Source organism: Lissotriton helveticus, chromosome 1_1 (assembly GCF_964261635.1).
Source record: "Lissotriton helveticus chromosome 1_1, aLisHel1.1, whole genome shotgun sequence".
Taxonomy (NCBI): domain Eukaryota; kingdom Metazoa; phylum Chordata; class Amphibia; order Caudata; family Salamandridae; genus Lissotriton; species Lissotriton helveticus.
The window spans coordinates 629,429,589-629,452,758 of record NC_136057.1 but is presented as its reverse complement, the minus strand read 5'-3'; the positions used below and the strand labels follow the sequence as shown (position 1 = coordinate 629,452,758).

Genomic DNA, 23,170 nt, shown 5'->3' with positions numbered 1-23,170 from the left:
TGAAGCTTAACTGACGCTAAAGTGGAATGTTTGAGCCAATTCTGACACAGCTTGCCTACGGAATAAGAAGTTACATAATGGTCACTTTTAGAATGGGGATCCACCCTAACCTGTGTGTAGCCAAGGGCCAAACCCAGAAAATGATGTTGGCATGAATCTGCACTTCTATGCCACAATAACCAACCCTTAGGATCCAAACTGGATATGTTAAAAGTAGAATTCAGCAACAGGGTCTGTAATTCCCTGATAGAAATACTGGTATTATTATCCCAACCGGGGTACTCTTCCAATTCTGAAAAAGAAGGAGCATTTAATTTTTTAGTAGTAGCCAATCCAAAGCAGGTGGTTTGTGAAATAGTCGAATTCAAAAACAACATATGGTTCTGGATGAGACATGCACGATACAAAGCCTCTGTGCCTTGCACTTGCCAACTTTTAGAACCCCAAACAGATTTAAGATCAATACTATCTTTCCACAGTGCTTAGCCCCCAATAGCCAATTGGTCAGGAAAGGACTTGGAATATAATAATTCTGTGTGGGTAAGTCTAACTTTGGAAGAGGGCTTTTCGGTCATCTTAAAATAAAATGCATTAGGATTTGACTGATTGAAATCAGTAAAATAAGTGAATCTCTTTAAAAGAGAATTTGAGCTGCTTTCCACAGGAGCGGGGCAATGTTCCCATTGCGTATAATTAACCATATTCCTTCTTGTGTTTGCCTTATGTAGGTAGTGATTGCCATAGTGCTGATAACACTATCACATCACATTATTCACATTATTAGCCAAATCACATTATTAGCCTAATCTAAGTATAAATCCCCAGCATCAAAAGCAGCATAATATTTCAAATCTGAAAACAAAGCCTCTAGGGCTTGAACATCCCAATCATCAGAGCGTATATTTTGTGTAACCACATCCCCCATAGAAACTCTTAGAACGTTAGGGACATTTATAACCTCTGTGGGACCGTGAATCTGAAATTTAACAGCATCCTATACAATCCCATCTAAGACAGGCCAAGCAGTAATGTTTACAAAACTCATGTCCCTCTTGAATCTGTGTGATGAGGAATGGGGTGCCAATGTTCCATTAATATGTTGAATAGCAGTCATCTCTTCAACGTAGTGTCCATTCACAAGACTGAAAAAATACACCACAAATCCAATTGAAATAAACAAAAAAATTGAAAAAAGCACCAACCAAATGTAAGTCCAAGGAGGAATCAAAAAATGTTTTTTAAACCATGTTGCAAAAACGGAAAGTTTTGGAGGGGACTTCGATGCTGTACAGTTAGTGTCAAATGAAAATCTGGACTCCGTGGCCAAACAGGTTTGTAAATCGGGCATCGACAAGTCTGTGGGGTAAGTATACTCCGTCTCATCAAGTTGAGAAGCAGGTGGGGTATTCAATAAAGGACTTGAAACTGCAGGCCTCTCGAAGGCAATGTCAGGCCTGTTGTTAGGAGCCGGAGCCAAAACAAAATTTCTCAGTATCGATGGACAGGAGACCGCAGGTGTCATACTAAGAAGAATCGGCCACTCTGTGTAATTTGACATTGTCAATGGAGATGTACCTTTTTTCCTTTCGACCTGAAAGTGGAGGTAAAATGACTGTTCTTGTACCCTGAACGCCAAGTACAGGAACTGCAGCTAGATATGAGGGACCAAATTCCTTCTTGTTCTCAATCTTCTCTCTGACCAGTTCACCAACTCGGGGTAGCCAGCCAACTACCGGAATCTGCAAAGCAGCATCAGATGTGGAGGGCAAATGTTCCTTTGCAAGACTGTCTCTCGTCTCTTGTAGATTCTGTAAAACATTACAATGTTCATCTACGTCAAAGGGGGCAGCAGCCGATCGCATGGTCTAGACCTTCAAGGTCCGGGACAAACATTTTGATACCAAAGAGCATCTCATATTAGGTCTGCCCAACCAGAGACCTTCTAGGGAGATTATTAAGTGCACGCTGTACGCTATTGAGATGGGCCAGCCAGTTCATGATGGTACCTATAACCCTAGCTGTCAATGATTGCTTTAAGTCACAGTTCATCCGCTCTACAACACTATTACCCTCAGGTCGGTATGGAGATGAAAATTTGACTTGGATCCCCAATCAACTCATGGCATCCCTGTACGCCTTAGAGGTGAACGCTGGACCCTGGTCCGAATGGAAGGTGCCACACGCAAAAATTCCCACAAAGACACGCAAATCTCTTATGACAGTTCGTGAATCAGCACTTCGGTGGGGCCACACCCATACAAAGCGCGTGCAAAAATCAACTGCAACTTAGATGTACTTATACGCAGTATCAGAAGAAAAAGGACCGCAGTGATCCAAATAAACACAAACAAGTGGTTTATTAGAAATGTACAACTGTGTCTGGTGCGGACGCTTAGCAGACGAAGGCTTGATCTGCTGACAAATGTCACATTGAAGGACATAATAACGCGTCTATTTATACAGTCCCCGCCACCAAAAACGCTGTTGTAGCTAAGATACAGTGGCCGAACTGACCGCATGAGCGGACGCAACACCCTCGTGGGCAGCTGTAATCAGCGCTGACCTGCGGCCCTCGTTGGGAATCAATCTGTCACCAACGTCTGGTATTTTCACATAATATAAGAACACTTTGAAGGAAATCCAGTAGGATATTTACTTCCCTTCTCAGTAGCGGCAATTGCTGCCAAGATGTCATCATCAATCTTACTTTTGGAACGTGTAACTCCTGCAACCAAATATATCAAAACTGCTGTCTTCGCGGCCTCATCAGCCAAACTATTGCCAATAGCGTGAACTCCCACACGCTTATGACCAAGAGTATAAATTACATCTACGAGTGGCAGTTGCTCTTTAAGTTCAGCCACTCGAACCCAGATCATTTTATATTTTATTGTGCTACCTTTGGAGTCACGATAGTCGTTCTGAGTCCAAAAGAACAGATTGTCATTGTAAAAATGGACACAGTAGTAAGAGTCACTCACAATAAGAGTAGTCACACCAGGGTCTGCGTACTCCAATGCAAGCATCAGAGCACGGAGCTCCGCTAACTGGGCGGTACAGTCCCCTAATGTCTGTGTATGCACGACATCGGACTTGAATTCTCCATCCACCATGGTACCAACCACAATTGCGCAAGCTGAGACGTATGCGTGCTAAGACCCATGCGCGACTTGCGCCGAACCATCAGTGTAAATGATACAATGGAAATCCTCCAAAGGGCACATAGTCAAAGGGGCAGGATGAACAAATTCATACTGCAAATACTCCTGCGACCGTAAGGAGGCATAAAAAATGAACGTGACATCCGAAGACGTCAATGATGTTGCCCATTGATTCCACCGTGGGGGCAAAGCTTTAGAATTAGGTACACTGGCTTTTGTCACTGCCTCCAAGGCAGGATACGGGGTAACAAACAACATGCGTTTTCCCTGAGACAGTGGCCGTTCCTTTAGAATCACTATTTGCACTGCTGTCAAAACTTTTTCCACAGTGGAAAACCTAATTTCAGCCTAAGTGTACAAGTGTGACTTGTAAGCGATGTGTACTGTGTCACCTTCATTAAAAGTAAGGTACGTGAAACCCACCGCCCCAGGGATGATTCTTATCACCAGGTTGGTGCGGTTATCATGAGTCAGTAAGAATTTAGATTCTAGCAGATCAGCCTGCAAAGATTGCAAAATGGCTGAATGTTCAGGCAGCCAGCACGATTTGTTAAAAGTTGGTTGTATTAAAGCATATAATGGCTTGATACGCTGGGAATATTCGGGAATGTATGTACGCCCGAATTTAAAAAATCCCAGCAAGGATTGCAATTTTTTCAGTGTTGTAGGAATGCGCAGTTGTGTGCATTTCTCCAAAAAGTGAGGACCCAATTCTCGACCTTCATTGTTGAGCTCATAGCCCAGGAACAACACTGTGCACTCTACGATGTGAGACTTGGCAAAGTTAAATTTGTAATCGAAGTCCACAAAATTGCAAATGATGCGGTCAACATGGCACAGATGCGTCCATATCTGATCGTCCGTGAGATATATGTGATCCACAACTATACGGGCAGCAAACACACCTGGACTATTCTTATAGCCCATTGCTAAACGTTTGAATTTTTTCTGTGTGCCACCACTGGTGAAAGTGGTCCATTGACTACTTAATTTCGGATAGATTGTGGGCAAAAAAAACATTGGATATGTCAAGTGGCTTTTACGCACAAGACCATCCACTAGAGCAGAGCCGTGGGTATTCTGTACTGCTCAGGTACGACAATGCAAGTTTAGATGCCGGTACTCCAATACCAAACGGTAAGAACCATCAGGTTTGGTCACAGTAAAAAGAGGGTTATTCATCGGAGACAAACAAGTTTCAATCACACCTTGTTATTCCAATTGTTCAAGGATTTCTGCGACTGAAGCTTTCGCTTCACGCTGCATGGGATATTGGGGTTGAGGCTGTGGCATAGACCGCAAGGGAATCTCATGTTGGGGAGAAAATGTATCCCAACCACAGTGAGTACGGTACAAAGCAGGCGCAAGGGCCTTAGCCCACTCTTCTGCAAAATTCAGCACATGCTCCTTTGACACAGTGTGCGCAAAACTAGAGAGGATTACCTCCTCCCCTCTCGGAGCTGCGAGAACAAAAGGTGGGGGCCAGTCAGCCTCAGCTAACAAAATGTCATACGTAGTTGTAAGATTTTCCCAAAATACCCCTTTTATGGTACGTTGTATGTCACCTTCAATTAAAAGGTCGATCTCAAATAACCGATCAGCGGGAGCTACTCTAGTATCAGCTGTCTCAACAACAACGAATTTGTCAGTCGCTGTCACCTTCAGTAGTGGACGCAGGGCCTCTCGCACTATAGTAATCTCTGCTGCGCTGTCCAACAGCGTCAGCGCCCGCGTCTGATTCCGAAGCTGCGTTCTCACTATCTGTGGCGTATCTCGCTGTTAAAGCAGCAACTTTCTTTTTTTGTAACTAGGGTCTTTTCTGTGAAGAATAGTCCTGCTTGCCTTTTCTGTTTTTCGGGCGGGGTTGGTCGCGACTCTGCTGTCTACCCCTGCCTCTCCTGCTGCCTCCACCACCGGAAGATGAGGCCGATTTGTCCTGTAAAGAACGAGGAGAACGTTGATCAGGAACCTGAAAACGATCAGGTGACTTAATCATAGCGCGGTCGCGCAAGTAATAAGAGCGCTCAGTAGACGGAGGCACTGGTGATGTGGGACGGGACTCCTGTTTCTGTTGTTGTTTTCCCTGTTTTTTGTTTTTGTTCCAATTTTGTTTAGGAGCCTTGGGTTGATCGTCGTTCTCAGACTTCGACCCCTGAGTTTGTTTTTTATCTTTAGCAGAAAAGGGCTTAACACCTAAACTATTCTTGCCTATGGTCTTGTAAGCCGCAGTAAAAATTCTCTGAAACTGACGGGGTTTATCGGCTTTCGGGGACATCGCGTAAGGCATTAGACACTTGGAAGTTCACCGCATCTCCCTTTATATTAGAAAGGACGAGATCGGAAACCACATAAAATGAGCCAACTAGTCTCATTCCCAATTCAACCGCAGCCTCAGGTCCGTGTTCATCTTGAACACGTTTAATGACCGCCAGAAGGACAACCATTGACGGAGTGCCAAAGCACCTCGTGTACACTGCCGCAAAAATTCTACCCCATGACTCGCAGTCACCGGCTTCCAGTACCAAGTCCTTGGGCAAACTAATTGTAAGAATCCTGTGTTTTTCCACAGGACTCGAATTAGGAAAAACTGCTTCCAGCTGGTCAAATTTCTCGGCAAGCCAGAAAGGCATATCATCCTTATCCTGGGGACGCTTGCCCATAACCGCATTAACCATGACGTGACTAAGCTTCATTCCGCTCGGTCCGGCTGGGAGCGCCGCAACACCAGGGGCCCGCCCTGGAAATTGCGGGTAATGTATTGAACCAAGGCCCTAATAACTCCAATTGCGGAGGTATATAGGGGCCTCAATTCAGCAACAGAGACTACCCCCGCACGAGGATGTGGGGTAAATCCAGCCAAAACAGGCCAAGAAGTGACTGGAATGGACAAAGGACCTAATCTAATCGCCGTTAAACTGTGGGGAAAGGCGCCATTCAACCAAACACGGTGCTGCCATGCAGAAATCAGAATTTCCTGTGTCCTATACGGAACATATTCCACGGGCACGACTGTGTGAGTGTAAGTGTGAAACACCTGATTAGCTGCATCCACAGCAGGAAATGTCATCCATGAGTAGAAAATCTCAAACGTGTAAGCTATCTCAGCACTCACCACCAAAATAACCACTATGCCCTCCAAGGTGACGTTATGAGCCTGTAAATGATTGCAGATCGCAATGCGACTATGCTGCGGTATATCAATGTCACCCATAACGACACAGAAACAATAGGTACAATGCAAAACAATGTAGCACAACAGGGTAGTAATTCAAAAGGAAACCGTTTTTAAAGGTTCAAGCTTGAAAAGACCTATGTAACTATAGGTAGGTTTATCCATCACCACTGTTAACCGGAAACAATAGTGAAGGGGTTAAGGACTGATATAAGCACTTCTCAAGGGTCATGAAATAAGACCAACCAGGTTGGGCGCCATGTTGCAGGGATTCTGCTCAGTCACAGAACTGTGCACATAGGCTCAGGACCTCAGTGAATTAGGGTGTACCAAGAACACACCTTAGTACCCAAAATCCCCAACCAGACTAGCATCAGTGTCTCATTAGCTCTTCGTCCTATAGCAAAGTCACCAATGATTAGACAACCCAGAACATGTGACTTAGGATACCTCAGGTAAGGTGGGAAACATGAGCACTCTTTCGTTATACTCTCATACTAGTCCAGAACAGGGAGTAAAGGGAGACACGAGCAAGTTTAAAATGTTTATTTCAACGCCGTGATCTCAGGTGTAGCATTTTAGCTAATACAAGCCGACATATGATAAGAAATAAGATTGTCAGCATAGTTACTATTCCATAAAATACAAAGGGAGAAAGCATTTTATAATGCTAAATGGAAACAAGTTAAATATATTCCTATATTTCACCCTCCCTTGCTAGTAGGTTATTTTATAACTAAAAAAGGTTTCTTAGGCTTGCATAGGCGACCCCATACCTCAGAGATTAGCAGGAGTGAATCACATCGAGTTCAGCACAAGCTCTCAGCATACGAATGTTCTCCAAGTGTGTTCAATCATGCCTACACAGTGTATTATTAAAGGCGGCAGTATCTGAGCTGTCCACAGCTGCATATATGTTATGTCTAGAACGTGCGCTGATCAGTTCGAGCAACAGCAACAGTGTTGATATAACCTTCAAGGCCTCAGCACTCACTGTTCAGACTAAGCTTACAAAGCAAGTCTAGCAATGTAGAAAAACAAGTTCTTCTCATGTGAAGCAAAACTCTCAGCCTAACGCGAAACAATAACCAACGTGTGTGCTGTGTGCAAAAGAAAGCAAAAGGGAAAATGGCTTTTAAACTTCTAATAAGCTCATGATACCTTAACAATGTATGAATGCAAGGCTCAGCCCCACTACAATGCTGGGAAAGTGACTGTTTGCCATCTTGTAACAGATTTGAGCATTGGAAGAGGAAGTATGGACATGACGCAGTAAATGGAAATGCGCAAACACAGGGAGAAATGCAGGTGCAAAATGTGCTAGTTCAACAAATGAAAATGTCAATTCAGAAACAGGTATCAATTACACAAATTCCCCAAAGCCCAGATGCTCCCACAAAATATGGGAAATCCTTAACCTAATTTAAATCAGTTGTCTAAAGCAAATATGAATTATTTTCAGAAGCAAAATCAGAAACTGTTTCAACAGTTTGCAGTATTTGAAAATGAGAGTTTTAGCCTTAACATTTCTGATATTACCAGATCCATTGTGAGAACAGTTGAAGTTCCAGACTTACCCCACTTAGGAAAGAATACCCAAGTAGTAGGAGTTTTAAACAGACACATTATAACCCCAGTTTTAGAGAAGGTTGCAGCAAAATGAGGTTTATTTGTGAAAGTTATCAATTTGTTGTTGTGTCTCAAGCACTGTAGGCCTGACAGGAATTTATTTGTATTGCAAATTAAACAGCACAATTTACTGTACACCAGATGATGTTAAATATCAGACTTCTGATGAGGATATACAGTTTAAAATGGCCCAACAAGAGACAGCTGTAGGATTGTTTTCAGTAAATACAGTTGAAAAATTACTTTCCGATTTGAAAGAAATAGTAAACCCAGAGTATGGGAGTTCACAGAGAAAGATATCAGATTAATAAAACGTGCAGAACCAGACTTAGTCAAATTAAAACCAGATGATGTATTTAAGAACACCATCATACAATTTAATACAAGAAACAGTTGCAGGAATTTCACCCTTAATTTGAGATAAACTGAGTAAAGGATTTTTGAGGGAATTGACTGGAAGTTCATGTACTCTGATCACAGGTTTACAGAAACTAAATGAGAAGAACAGAATAGTGCAGGAGATTAGCAGCATAATTGTTCCGTGTTGTCCTATGGTACAGAATCCAGCCAGCAGATTTTTTCACATTCCATGTTTTGAAGAATGGCTTATTGTTATGGATTTTTGTCAGGTTTATATCATGGTGCCATTGCATGTGGATAGTCAGGAGTACTGTCAAAAAGAAGATCAATATTTGGGACAAATACCTGGAAAAGGAACTAGAAGGGTGTCACGAGAGAGAGTGAAAGCAATTCCCCAGATGAATCCACCTCAAATTCAGAAAGAAGGCAGGATGCTTTTGAGAATGGTTGGCTGCTGAAGACAGTGGATACCAAACCTTTCTCTAGTGGCTAAGCCTCTACTGAGGCTGACACACAAGGATGTGTATGATCCACTTACATTGGACAAAAATTGCACAAATTAATTCCTAGTGTTGAAAGAGAAAATGTATTGCGGCCCGGCACTAGCGGTGCCAGTGTATTTAAAAGAATGTACACCAATTTGCAGCGCGAAGGAGGGCTACGCTCTCTCAGTGACTAGTCAAAATCATGAAGATGTTTCAAAGTCTGTGACATATTTCCCGACAACCCTCAACCCTATCGTCACAGAAATGCCCATCTGCCTTAACTTAGTAGCTGCAGTTGATGTCAGTCTCAAAAAGAGTGAGAATATAATGATGGAATGTCCAGTAACTGAAATGGTCCCTTACTTTTTGGAGTTGCAATTGAAAAATATTTTGACCAAAAAAAGTCTAAATTCAAATGTAGAGTCTACTGCCAGCAAATGAATTTGTTTGTGATGAAGCTGAACATGAATGTCTAAGTTTCATGAATCTATGCATGAAGCCATGGTTAGACACTAATAATGAACCCCAGATTGAGTCCAGCCATGTCCATTTTGTAGATGGTTCATGTTTGAGGGGTAACAATGGCCCATTAGGAGAAGCACATGCTGTGTTCCCTATACATTATGTTGTCAAAGTTTCATGGCTTCCAGAAGTGACCTCAGCCCAAAATACAAAATGGATTGTCCTTATCATAACATGCAGTCTAACTATTGTGTCCTGTTAGCCTATACATTCAATGGAATTTTAACATGTGAATATGAAAGGGACACTGTCAATAACTTACACTTGGGAAGAGTTAAATAGGGCACAAAAGAAAATGTTTCAGAGGCAGAACAACAAGGTTGGATCAGAACGGATATTGAGAAAAACACAAATGACATCCAAAAGTCAGCTGATGAGAGACCAGTGTTGCCAGATAGTTTGTCATTTCCAGTAATATAATACATGCATGGACCCACACATTTAGAGAGGGATTCAATGAAATGTTTCTTTAAGAAGAATAGATACCACACAGGATTTGGAAAGTTTGAAATGAGATAAGTCCTAGTTATAGTGTGCATCTTCATGAGATGGGTAAAAGCTTACACAGCCAGGAAAAATGACAACTACATAGGTGCAAATGTGTTACTGCAAAAAACGATGCCCAGGTATAGCTTGCCGGTTTCTCTGAAATCAGATCAATAGACTCACTCTATCAATGAAGCCTCAAAGATGATGTGTGAAGAACAACAGATTCGACAAAGATTGTATTGTAGCTATCCACCTGAAGTTTCAAGCATAATAAAGCAACACAAAGACATCACAGAGTCATACCTGTAGGGTGCCATGTCCCCTTGATAAAACAGCCACTCTTCAAGAAGAGATGCCAGCAGTGGTCAAAGGCCACGGAAAAGGGGAACACACTGAGTCTAAAGCAGCACTAGAGCAAACTGAGGTGGGACTGGAAAAGCAAAAAGTGGAAACTGACTCAGATGAAAGTGGTGTTAAAGGGGTGAATGAGTCAGGTCCAGCCTCTGTGGGCCCACAAGTGGAGGTAATAAAAAGCTGGCTAAAGGGATATCCAAAAAGTCTGCAGTGGTCCCCTGAAAAATAATTTGCACACATAGAATGCCTGAATCTGAACAACGTTAAGACGAAAGTGGAAGGGTTGGATTGAAAAAATCCAAAGGATGGTTGGTGCTCTGTCAGAGTTATTCAGCACGTCAGTGGTCATATTGCATGGAAAAAGTACAGAATGCCACATTGGAAGAACTGTGTGATGTGAGACTTGAACTGTATGAGTTACCTTTATTGCTTGAGACAAAAAGAACTAAGAAAAAGCTGAAATAATAACTGAGAACTATCCAGAGCTGGAAAGAAAACAATAATTGAATGATGAAAGGAAAGAAGAACTGTTCTGTTGGACCATTATTACTTTAGTTACTTATTTTACAGTAAACTAACCATTTCAAGACACTACTTAGAGAACTTTGCACTGAACTTTTGAGCCTGGCTATACATGATCTGATTACAAACAAAACTTGTGTTGCCTTAGTAATAGATGTAAAATTGTTATGTGCTCAGCTTTTGTAATAATAGTGATACTGAACATGCTAGTTTTAGTAGGGGTTTCTTTATCTACGATATAGAAATTAGGTCTGCTAATGAAATGACCGTGTCTATATACATTAAAGATGACTAGCAATATTTCAAATAGAGAAAACATATATTTGACGTAACTAATGATATGAGTGTTCTTTGAACAAATGTCACATGTGAAATGAAACAAGTGTGATGATTTACAAATGATTTAAGGTGTGACGATTTTGAATCATAAAAGGGTGGGTTGAGAGAGCGTAAATATCTCCTATAGATTTAAGCATTACTAATGACAAAAGCTGCTTTGAGCTTCAGGCATAAAACTGCATTTAAAACAAGCATTTGCAATGCAATCAGTCTCGCGTTTGTGAAAGTTAGAGCTATTGGTGCTGTAATTGACATTGTTTTTTTAATAGAAGAGTCTAGAGGACTGAGAATGAGGAACTGCCACATTGGAAGAGAGACACAACTGCAGCACTGCCTATAGGACTTAGAATGAGGAATTACAACTAGGACCAGAGTAGTAGCTGCAGCACTGTGTAAAGGACTTAGAACGAAGATTTACGACCAGAATAGTGAGACTTGTCCTAATTTTAAAGTCTTTGATTTCCGTAGACTAAAGCGCAGTGCTTTGTGCAAAGTAGTGCATGAAATATAAAAATAGAAGTGCAGGTACTCACTACAACAGAGCGCATGTTTCCTACTGGGAAGTGCTGGTTCTCTTTCATTAAATGTATTCCAACGTACTACCTTTGTTCTATCATGGTGAACTAATGCAGACTCTTAAAGAGCATACATATAAAAGTGCCTTCTCTTGCATTCGAATTCTGAATCCATCCAAATGGGCTGTGAGACTCAACCTTGTTATGGGTACAGCTGTATAACCCACTATATTTTATACATTGACTTTTATCAGTTTAATAGTGACTCTTCAATCCTCAGAATCACCCTCATTTGCAAGAATGTTGCAATTTTAAAACACGTGTCCAAAAGCAACTCTTCCTCCTTAAAAAGGGATGATCTGAGGCTTAAATGCATTCCCACACTCACCCAGTCTGCGATGCATTCTCTCAAGGCAATCTAGAAGCTCTAAGGAAGAGAACACTTGCTGTGTTCCCGGGCCATGAAAGTGGATTAATCCATGCATTGCACTGGAAGGGGGGTGGGGGGGGGGGGCGGCAGAGGGAATGTACCTGGATATAAATACCCCAGGCCTCCTATCAAACACATTTGTGAAATTTTCTGGAGCATCTCGACACCAGTCCTCAGACAATCCCAACCTTCCCTGCAATCTCCCACCATGACAGTGAGCATAGCAGAGCCAAGTTGGAGGTGGCTGATTAAGTCTCTGTCAGATCACCCTAGGCCTGAGGTTGTTTATGCAGGGGGGGCAGATGACCGTTTTGCTAAATCGAAGCGTGCGATTTTTATGCGCTTCATACAGTAAGCGTGTACAGCTAACAAAAATATAGTGCTTGTTTTTATTTTTTCTGTCATGAAAGCTATTTTTAAGTCTCGCTAGAGCCAGCGCATGCGCTGGTTCTGTCTAGACATTTACTAGCTGGCTTTTAAAAGTGCTTCTTTTGCCGGCCACCAGCTTGCTGTCACGCGCACAAGCACGCGCGACGTGCACAGCTGCCATCTGACTTTCGCGCCGCTCGGCCGTGTCAGTTTCACGCCTGCGCGGCCATTGCTTGTTAAGCCCTGTAGAAGCGAGCAGAACCCGGGAGATATGGATTTAAGGAGTACATATATTTGCCCTTTCTTACTCGTTTCCACACTGCCGCAAAGTACTAAATTCGAGTTGTGTGACTATACAAAGTAGCAGTGCAATAATACAGCATCCCTCGGCGCATCACACTTTAAACACCCCCTACCATGCACTACAAAGACGAGCTCCTTGTCTGTGTTGTGTTCCTAGCAGCAGCCAGTTAAGTGATTCTCTTCATGCAACTAATTCAGTTTAGATAATTGATTCTATTGTATTGGTCATGACATGGTGGAAAGGATCCAATGCTTTGAGCGGAAAAAAGGGTAAAGTTAATTAAAGGTAAGGATGTTTTTGCAAGGAGAGATTAACGTGAGATGTTAAACTTCAAAGCCCCAATCACAGGGGGATGGAGACCATTCTCAAGACGTTTTAGGAAAAATAATGGCCCAATTGTAGACAAAAAAGGTAATATTTGGACACCAGTTTAGAATACACTTTGGTGGTTCTTTAGGAATTGTTTTGCTATTTTCAATACTAGAATGACATTTTCCGTGTGACACCAACACCATTTTGTACACCAGCAGATTGACATATTCTGTAATGTGCACATTTTTTAAATGTTAATGCTCAAATAGCGTACTTGCAGGTTTCAATGATGCCTTAGTAAGTACAATGCGCTATTTCCTATAAATCTCCAGTTAGCATCACTATATTTTGCTATTATCACCTCTTTGCACACTTTCAAAATTCACAACCAAACATGCACACCTTGAAAATGCCCACAATTCTCCGCCTAGCGCAATACAGGTGTTTATCAGTCCTCACTTTTCTAGGCCACAGTTAGCTAAGAAAATGGTCTGGACTAAAGTCTCTGTGATCTTACTGCAGTGTCAGTTATGCTGTGTATTCCACTGTGTGCAGCGTACGGGTGAACCAAGTTACTCAAGCCTAAATACTGAACTCACTCGCCTGAACTGGAAATAGAAGGCAAAACTTAGGAGTTGGAAGGCAGCCAGAGAATAAACCCTTTCTTTCGGTCTCTTTTTTAGCCAAGAAACACAAGTCATTTACTGTGACATGCTGCCTCCCACTCTTACCTTTTTTAGGAATTCTGCATCAAGGTCAGTGCTCCCTTTCAGATATCCTCATCATCATTTGAGGCGCTCTAGCCTGAATAACCTGTATTGTGAAATCTGGGTGCTTCTATCATACAACAGAGAGCCGCTCAGAAAGGGCAACGAGAAAGGGCACCTCACTGTCCCATGGAAATAAAGCCTGTCATAAATTGTATTTCTAGAAGTATCTAGATTGTTGAGGCACAGGTATCTTCCACTGCTCTGGGAGATGAAGCCACTGGTCGCCGCCAGCTAATGCAGACCTCAAAACATCACAATATTGTGCATCACCTCTCATTCCGGCTTTCCAGTCTCATAAGGTTCATCCAAAGTCACAGTCAGTACTTCTTCATGGTTTCCCACAATGTGGGACACAGACTACAACTCTTTGGCAATCTCTTTCTTAGTGCTGTACTCAGGAGTTTGATTGTCAGGCAAGAATGCTGTTTTGGTCGGTATTGAAACCTTCAGAAACATTTATTTTCGTGCAACCAGTTTGCCTTCCTCAGAGCATGCATCTCTTTCCCCTTCTTAGTTTGGGTGTCTCTAGGACACATCTCTGCATCAACTTTCAAAATCCCCATTTCCAATTAAAAGTGACAACGCAAAAACACCTACTTATGCGAAGTTGCTTCTGGCGAATGGAGTAGTGCCCATTAGACTTTTTCTGTACCCCTTTGGAAAACAAAAGTGCAGCTGTGCAAATTGTATCTGTACATAGTGTGCAAGAAGTAGCGCATCTGTCATACTTTTTATATACATTGTACAGGAATGACTACTGTGCAGGTAGCACAACTTTTTCAAACTCTATAAATATAATTAGGGCTTCTCTGACATGGATTATGCACATTTGGAGTAGTCAATGCTGATGTTGCACTGCTGTTTCTGCATGACACGTCAGACATACCGTGATCATGTTTTATTTAAACAACGTGCAGCTAGTACTGCACCGGATTCACGTAGTACTGTTGTTGCCATAATGTACATCACCGCCTTAGGCAGCTATAATACACAGGGTGCTCTCCTTATCAACCCCTTGCTTACACTTTATGTACTCAAAGCGTACACCATCAAACTGCTTCTATACACCTGGTGTAGTACTTAATGCGCCTGTTACCAGTACTTCATCAGCCAGTGTCTTGAGGAGGCAATCCCGCGGCCGACTGTACACCTGGAGAGAGCACACACTTGTATACACCTTGTGCACGTGGTCTACTGCTGCTGTCGTGTTATGTGAATCTCCTGGAGGGATTTCTACAGTGCATGCAGGTAACTGTGCTGGACGAGTCCGTACTATCACTGCCACACGCCTATGTGCATCTTATGCAGGTACTACTTTTACTATCACTGTGTCTGTACACCTGCTGCCGTCACACGCTTCGCAGGTACCTACTATACTGTTTATGTAAACATTATTGTAGTAGTACATCTACCACCACAATCCTTCTTGGCACCTAGTGCTGGTGCGGTGCTCTGCCACATGCTCTTCGTACAAAGCATGCTGGTACTAGTGTAGTATATTGGAAGAATCTAATGCTTTACTATTAATGTACAACTCAAAGCCAGTGCTGCCACTACATACATACTAGAATTACAGCTGCGCAGCAAGTAGTGCCAGCTGCACCGTTCAGGCCTGTTACAGCTGCGCAGCAAGTAGTGCCAGCTGCACAATTAGGCCTTTTACAGCTGCGCAGCAAGTAGTGCCAGCTGCACCATTTAGGCCTTTTAAAACTGCGCAGCAAGTAGTGCCAGCTGCTCCATTTAGGCCTTTTACAGCTGTGCTGCAAGTAGTGCCAGTTGCACCGTTTAGGACACTTTATCCATGGGGACATTTCTGTTTGAGTTAGGACTCTCGCTGCAGTGGCAGCAACCTTGTCATTATGGTTTCAGTGCATTTGAGCCCCCCTTTGAGATGGCCAGTTGGCCAGGGAGACTGCGAGGTTTTGTACAGAGCCAGACCCTTTTTAAGTATATGTGGTTCTAGGAAATGCTTTTCATGTTGTATGATTTACGCACCCTGTTCTGAGCACCTCTAAAGGTGGCCTTATGCAGGCTGATGTGAAGTACTGTGATCACCAGTGGTCAAGGGGTGTTTGTTTGTGATATGTTCTACTTTGACTAACTGTGCTTCGTGATGGTTTTGACAGTGGTCCAGTTGGTCCTATCATATATGAACATTTCCCTTGTAAATATTATCTTGTGCCAGTTGGCTTCATGTATACCTAGTTGAAGGGCCCAACAAATACCCACCTCTCTTCCCGGACGGCACATTAGTTCAGATTTCCTCATCTGACGTCTGGAATATGTGCCCCCTTTTAGTCCTTATACTTCTCCTCACCACCGCTTTCCTAGTAACACCCTTCTCATATCCCCCCCGCACTCCTCCTCATTTTCCCAACATGGCCACCACTCGAGTTAAGGCTGGAATTAACTGCTATAAAATCATTTATCCTCCCGGCCAGACTAAAGCTTCAGTAAAACGATTGAAGCATAACACTATTGAACGTTTCCCTGATTCCCTTTTTGTTGATCAATTTTACAATGGTCGTTTTGGGAAGCGCAAAAACGATTTCATTTTCTTCACTCACAACACCCCCTCTTGGTCCACCATCTTATAAAATTCCCTTAACGTCACCTCCTCCTCCTCTATCCCTCATGGGAAACAACTAAAGATTTCCCCCTCTGCGTATTTCAACGGCTCCCTCACCATCTCAATCTATAACAACGGTACTGTCATGATCCAAGGCAACAACACCTGTCTCTCTCTCTTTGGCCACCTCTTGCCCTCCCTACTCCCCTCCTCTGCGACTGTGTTTTCCCCTGACTCTCCATCCAGCTCCACCATTACTCCCTTTCTCCTCCCCTGACCCCCCCACACTCCAATAGGCTGCACCCTCGGAAGGCACAGGTTGGCCCTCTTCCATCCCCCTCCCTTGTGCCCTCCTCTCCCTTTCCTCTCACTTCACAGTATGCCCCCCCTTCGTCACATCAGCCGTACCACTAGCTAATACGCTCCTCGTCCAATCTGCACCGTCCCGGTACTCCAATCTCATCTCCTCCCCCCTATTCCTACCTGCTACTCCCTTTTTTAGTCCACCCCTCCTCCAAAACTCCTCCCCCAGCTAACTTTCCTTATGCTCCCCTTATTCCTCCCTCTCCCCCTCTTCTCTACCCCCTCCTCCCCTCGCTTCTTACCTCGATTTCTCCACATTCCCATTGCATCTCTCTCCTTCCCCCCACTCCGCCAGCAATGCTGTGCTACCCCTTTCCCCCCTTGGTAACCCTTTCCATCTCCCCCCATCGGGCCCAGTCCTCAGTACCTTGGTTCAACAAATCCCTCTATGAAGAAAGGAAGCACCTAAGACTCCTGGAGAAACAATGGAGGCAAGCGCCCTCCACCGATAATTTGGAGTACCACAAGCACATCTTCCTTGGGAAAGCATCCCACTTCAGAACCCTCCTTGACTCAGCCAAAAATAGACCCAAAAAACGTTTTGATCTCATCAAGAATACTAACTGCTCTCCCCCAACCTACAAGTTGGAGGATTCTTCAAAGAACGCTGCGGATTTCGCTGTATTCTTTGACAAAAAAGTGAAATCACTTGTGGATCAGGTCGCCCATCCTACCTCTCCAGAGGAGCGCAAATCACTAACCATTTGGTAGAACTTCGACCCCATCTCTGAAGATGTCCTGCTCAAGTGCATCCTCGAAACAAAGCCCTCCAACCATTCTCTTGACCCCATCCTCAGTGCCATTGCCATTGACTTCTATACCCATTCTCTTCCCTATTGGACCACTCTGGTCAACCTCTCCCTCTGTCAAGGCTCCCTTCCTGTTCCCTTCAAAACTGGGCAGCTCACCCCTCTGCTTAAAAAACCCACTGCTGATGCAAATGACCTCAACAACTTCCGCCCCATCACTAACCTACCCTTTATTGCGAAGATCACAGAAAGATGTGTTGCGAAACAGCTCTCTCGTCATATCAAGGACAATGACCTTCTTGGCAATTTTCAGCCCGGCTTCATCCAAAACTGCAGCACTGAAACAGCACTGCTGCAAGTGATTGATGACGCGCTGCAGATACTCGATTCGGGGGGGTCTTGTCTTATAATTCTCCTTGACCTTTCTGCAGCCTTTGACACTGTCAATCACAACACCCTCCTCAACACTCTTCAACAGAGAATGGGCATGGAGGGCACTGTGCTTAAATGGTTTGCTTCCTTCCCCTCTGATAGATCCCAAATGATCAAAATAGCGGACAGTCTTTCATCTCCTTTGGCGGTGGGTCAAGGTGTTCCTCAAGGCTCTATACTTGCACCCACATTGTTCAATCTCTATTTGGAACCACTGGGAAATCTCCTAAGTAAATCCGGGGTCCACTATCATCTCTACGCAGACGACACTCAAATCTACCTCAAGGTTGCCTCCACTCACGATCTCTCTGTCCTAAGCTCTACTCTGGACTCCATTCAAAACTGGATGTCAACACATCAACTGATTCTGAATGCCTCCAAAACAGAATTCCTCCTCCTCTCCTCCTCACTTTCTCCTCCCCCGGTTCAATCATGGATGGACCAGATGAATCTACTGAACAATAAACCCATCATTGTCGACAGCGCAATATCCCTTGGTGTAATACTCGACACAAAACTCAATCTAATCTCCCACATTAATTCAATTGCAAAGTCTGCTCGATACCAACTGCGCCTTCTTTGGGGGATTCGTCGCCTCTTCCCGGAGCATGACCTTAAAACCCTGGTCCAATCGCTGGTCCTCTCCAGACTGGACTACTGCAATTCTCTTCTTACTGGCCTCCCCAAATCCCACCTGTCCCCCTTTAAGTCTGTTCTCCATTCAGCAGCTCGTTTAATTTATGGGGCCAAAAGAAGCGACCACATTACACCCATGTTATCCACCCTCCGCTGGCTTTCCATCGAGGCAAGATCTATCTACAAGACTGCCTGCATCACCCACAAAGCCTTGCGCTCCTCCTCTCCTCGCTATCTGGCTAATAAACTGAAACTCTCTGGAGGCTCGAGACCATCACGAAATGCGGAAAATCTACTGCTTGAACCTCCCACTTTCAAGAAGGAAAGATCGATGGCCCAATCCTTTTCAGGCAACGCAGTGAGAATCTGGAACTCACTTCCGCCTCAGCTCCGGACCACCACCTCCTCTCAGGCCTTCAAAACTGACCTAAAAGTTCTCCTCCTTCAAAGACACTTCCAAAGTTAATTCATGCCCTCTCTATTATCTGAAGGAAGACCTTTTAGTGTAGACAATCTCTATTCTCCATGACTATGGAAGTGCCTTCCCAGTGTGTTCTTGTGGTTTGAGAGACTGCCATTTATTGCAGTACTACCCTTTTACCTGTGTTTGGTGCTCTTTTGTAACATGCACACGTCACTTTTCTCTTGTAACACACTGTTTGCTACCTCTTACTTTTTGTTTGCTTTCGATACTTGCACAAGTGCCACCATTGCCTACGTAATGTTTGCTCTTGTGTTTGAGTGTACTCCATTTATTGCAGTATTATACCTCTACTTGTACTTTGTACGCTTTTTGTAACCTGCACACGTCACTTTTTCCTCCTGTAATGCACCGTTTTCTACCTCTTGTATTAAGTTTGCTCACGATTGTCACTTTTGCCTCATGTAATGTAACTTTTGCTTTTGTAATTTGTTCACTTGTAATGTTCTCATGTATCAGTTCTGTTCCTATTGTGAAGCGCTCTGACACCTCGGGTAAAGTCCGCGCTATATAAAAACGCATAAATAAATGAATAAACAACACTGTTGTGCACACCTTCGACTGGTAGAACTGCTGCCAATGCATGATTTCTACGGGTCTATGGACAATCACTGCTGAGTAGCAGTACACGGTGTCACGAGGGCAGCTGCAAGCAGAACTGCTGCTGCCACACTTATACTCTCGTTAGCCCCTTGACGTCACAAAGCAGGGTGGGGTTGACCTAAACATATTTAACAAATCTAGAAGTTATTCATTTTAGTCTCAGGTGAGACCAAGGGGCGGTCAAGATGTGCCCCAACCCCTGCGGTAAGGCTGTAGTGCTGACCTGATGCCGTCTTGCTGCAGACAGTGGGTGAGGGCACCTGGCTTAGACAGCAGCTGGGCACCGCCACTGCTTCCATGGCTCCCCCGGGCTGTAGCGCCGGAGATACAAAGATCTTGCAGGATCCAGCCCGCGCTTTTCAGCTGTCTGCATCGCCGCAGCATTACAGACCTTTCCGCGAAACCAACTCCACTATTAATCCCCCCTCGAGAATGCAAACTCGGAAAGCAACAACTCCTGTCTCTTTAAGAAGAGCTCGACAACCTTTCTGATCCAAAACTGGTGTGACGTCACTTCGCCAGCACGTGAACGAGGTCACGTTGGAGAAGGACGTAGGCATATTTTTATTATGTGCGAGATACTATTGCCATCTAGTGGTAACTGGTAGAAGGAAACTTTACGATCTGCAAAGTACCAACAGATGTTTGAGTAAAGAGCTATGACCAAACATTAAAGCTGTGCACTCTAGGTGCATTGTTTCTCAAATGATGGTTGTACTACTAAATATCTATCCTCAGAATATTGTGGTACAAGTATATTAAAGGCAGAATATCAAAAGGCAAGTGCATATAGGGAAGTATAGATGTACTATTCCTAACTACGCATCTCAGTACCTTATAGCTATATATATGGTGTAGGTACATATATGTGGAGTAAGGTATAGAAAATCTATACTTATTTACCTGTCAATATTTTGAATTCCTGTTTTTGTCTTTGATATTCGGTGCTATCGATCATCTGGTTTCGATATTCAGGGTGCACACTGTGAGATCCTATGATAAGGAATACGTGGATTTTTTTTCTGGTACACATTAAACCATACTCAATCAACTTTCCACAATCCAACATTTAAATTCTATATTTTATGTAGCATTTAAAGTAGAAAGGGTTGTAAAGTTTTAAATTCGACTGACTCCAACTTTGTGTATTTTCTAAACCGTTTAAGCTTTCTAAAATGCAAAGCTTGTGCAGTTCTTTAAAAAAAAAAAAAAAACTAGCCTCAGCTCAAAACCCTCCCTCACCACTTACCTGCCTGAGGTGGAGGATGTCTAGCTTTCAAACACAATTTTTTTTAGCTCAAGGATGTCATACTTGGGACATTCTGCTTCAGGAAATCATCACACCTTGAAGGCTCAAAGTGAACAAACTTTACTTCATGTAAAGTTAGGAAACTTCATATGCTTCATAAACAGTGGTGTTTCTTAATTTTGCCGAACTTCATAAGAGAAGTTTACATTTAATCTGCCATCAAGAACATTTTGGGCAATTAGCGGCACACATTGGGTTTTAAACATTTTAAGGCTGCAACAGTGGTGAAAACCAAATAGAATTTAAATGCCATTTTACAGGGGAATTTGGAAAGGTCTCACAATGCATTTTACTAAAAGGTTGCGGCAAATTATGGATAGCTCAATTATATTTGATCAAAAGTTACAGTCAAAACTGTATAGATTTGAACCAGGCCAAGACATTGGCAAACCCCCATCATAGTTACAGGCAGGTTGTGCTAAAGGTACTGTACAAAAGCCATCGACCATCAAGATAGGTAGGTAGGCAAGGTGTCTAATAGGTGATTATGTGAGCCTGGGATGGGTAGATTTGAGGTCTGTGATCTGACTGAGAACACTAGTTCCATCTTCAGTTAGAGGAGCTGTGGATGGACAGGTACAGGTAGCGCTTATAATGGTACACAAACGAAATCGCATCACTATTATCAAATTCGCCCATCATGAACTTTCCATCAACCCCGACTCAGAAATACGTGATCAGACAGGCTCTGCAACTTAGGGCCACCGTAACTGATTGACAGGTCACATGTGGGGTGCCATGTAGCCGACAAACGCGAGAACAGGAAACTAAGGTCCATCCCCCAGTTAAGCACAGTGACACCACAATGGTCCAGGGAAACTGGCCCCAATAAAGCACACATGACCAGAGGGGTGTGCGCATTTAAAAAAACACCGTAAAGTTAGATGCCACATGGAGTTAGGATCATGCAGCCAATCAATACATGTAGTGATCACGTGCCCCTCATGCTGGACACATTACCCACCGGCTCACATTGTCTCAACGCAAAGTCGAGGCCCACCTGCATTTGTTATTCGGGATCTTTTATGTACGACTCCACAGACAAGGCCCGCATTCTTTTGCCAAACAAGTATCGCCGGATGTACTTTTATGACACTCAAAAATGTAAAAAACTTGCTCAGATTGGTTGTACTTTGAGACCGTCCTCAGGCCAGTTTCGGTAAACTGTAATCCCAGCCGAAGCATTTATTTAAACCAATAATCAATCAATCAGGACACTTTTAGAGCGCACTACATACCCATGATGGGGTCTACAACCTTTACACCGTGGCCAAAGCACCGCGATGCCATTACGACGCGTCTTTTACAACGCAAGTCGTTACCACGACTTGCGCTGGAGGGCGCTCTAGACTAAGGAATAGTAGATTTACTATTCCAACACCTTCCCTACTGTACGTAGGCTGGAGTTGGAATCTTACTATTCCTAAGTCCAGCACCCTACAGCGCAAGTCGTGGTGCGTTGTGATGTACCGCGATCATTTTGATTGCGTTATAACATCGTACATCCCCACGAGGCCATGAGGGTCTCAAGGCACTGGGGAGGACGGGAGGGGGGGGCGGCAATGCTGCTACTGATCGAAGAGCCAGGTCTTGGGTAGTCTTCTGAAGGCCAGTAGGTCTGGGGTTTACCCTAGGTTGGTGGGGAGGGTGTTCCAGGTCTTAGCGGTGAGGTGGGAGAAGGATCTGCCTCCGGCTGTCGTTCTTCGGAGGCGGGGGACAGCGTCGAGGCCGGCAGAGCGGAGCTTGCGGGTGGGGTGTAGAATAGTTCCTGCTTTGCCAACTGCCTCTTGTCTTTCGTTTTTTCAAGGTAAATTCATATTTAAGCAACATTTTGGTGAGCCAGACAGCAGAGATTGGTACCTCAAACCCGACTGCAGCCAAAGGAAAGTGAACCCACCCGAACGGATTCACATCTGCGCAGTAAGGAAGGTGAGCAGATGCCACAAATGACTGGAAGTTCTGCTTAATCCATGAGGCGGAAGCGCGTCCTGTAGCCGCCGCCAGAGGGTAAGAAACCACATCTGATCCTTAGCCCCATCATTTGGCGTATTGCAAAGTAGGAAGAAGCGCAAAACTTGTACTGGCATGCTACCTATTCTATGTGCCTGAACTGAGTAGTCACAAGGTGGCCTTAGAGGCGTTGCTGCAGGGGTCACCTATTTTCGATAGTCAGCATGCTAGGAAATGTGAATTGGTTGTTGCTTGAAACACTGGGCATGATACAGATGGTGTGCTTGTCCCTGGGCGTGAGACAGGGTTGAGGCCTCACTGCTTGGACCGCTGATATCACAATCC

The 23,170-nt window shown here is 43.8% G+C and overlaps 1 protein-coding gene across 1 annotated transcript in view; it reads right to left on the bottom strand.

The window, feature by feature from the left end:
* ECHDC3 (enoyl-CoA hydratase domain containing 3) overlaps positions 1–20,055 on the bottom strand; it is a 285,070-nt gene extending 265,015 nt beyond the window's left edge. The window contains exon 1 of the mRNA XM_078654831.1: positions 19,790–20,055. Coding sequence (XP_078510957.1) covers positions 19,790–19,950 — 161 coding nt within the window. The 5' untranslated portion in view covers positions 19,951–20,055. The remainder of the gene's footprint in view (positions 1–19,789) is intronic.
* Positions 20,056–23,170: the final 3,115 nt, after the last annotated feature.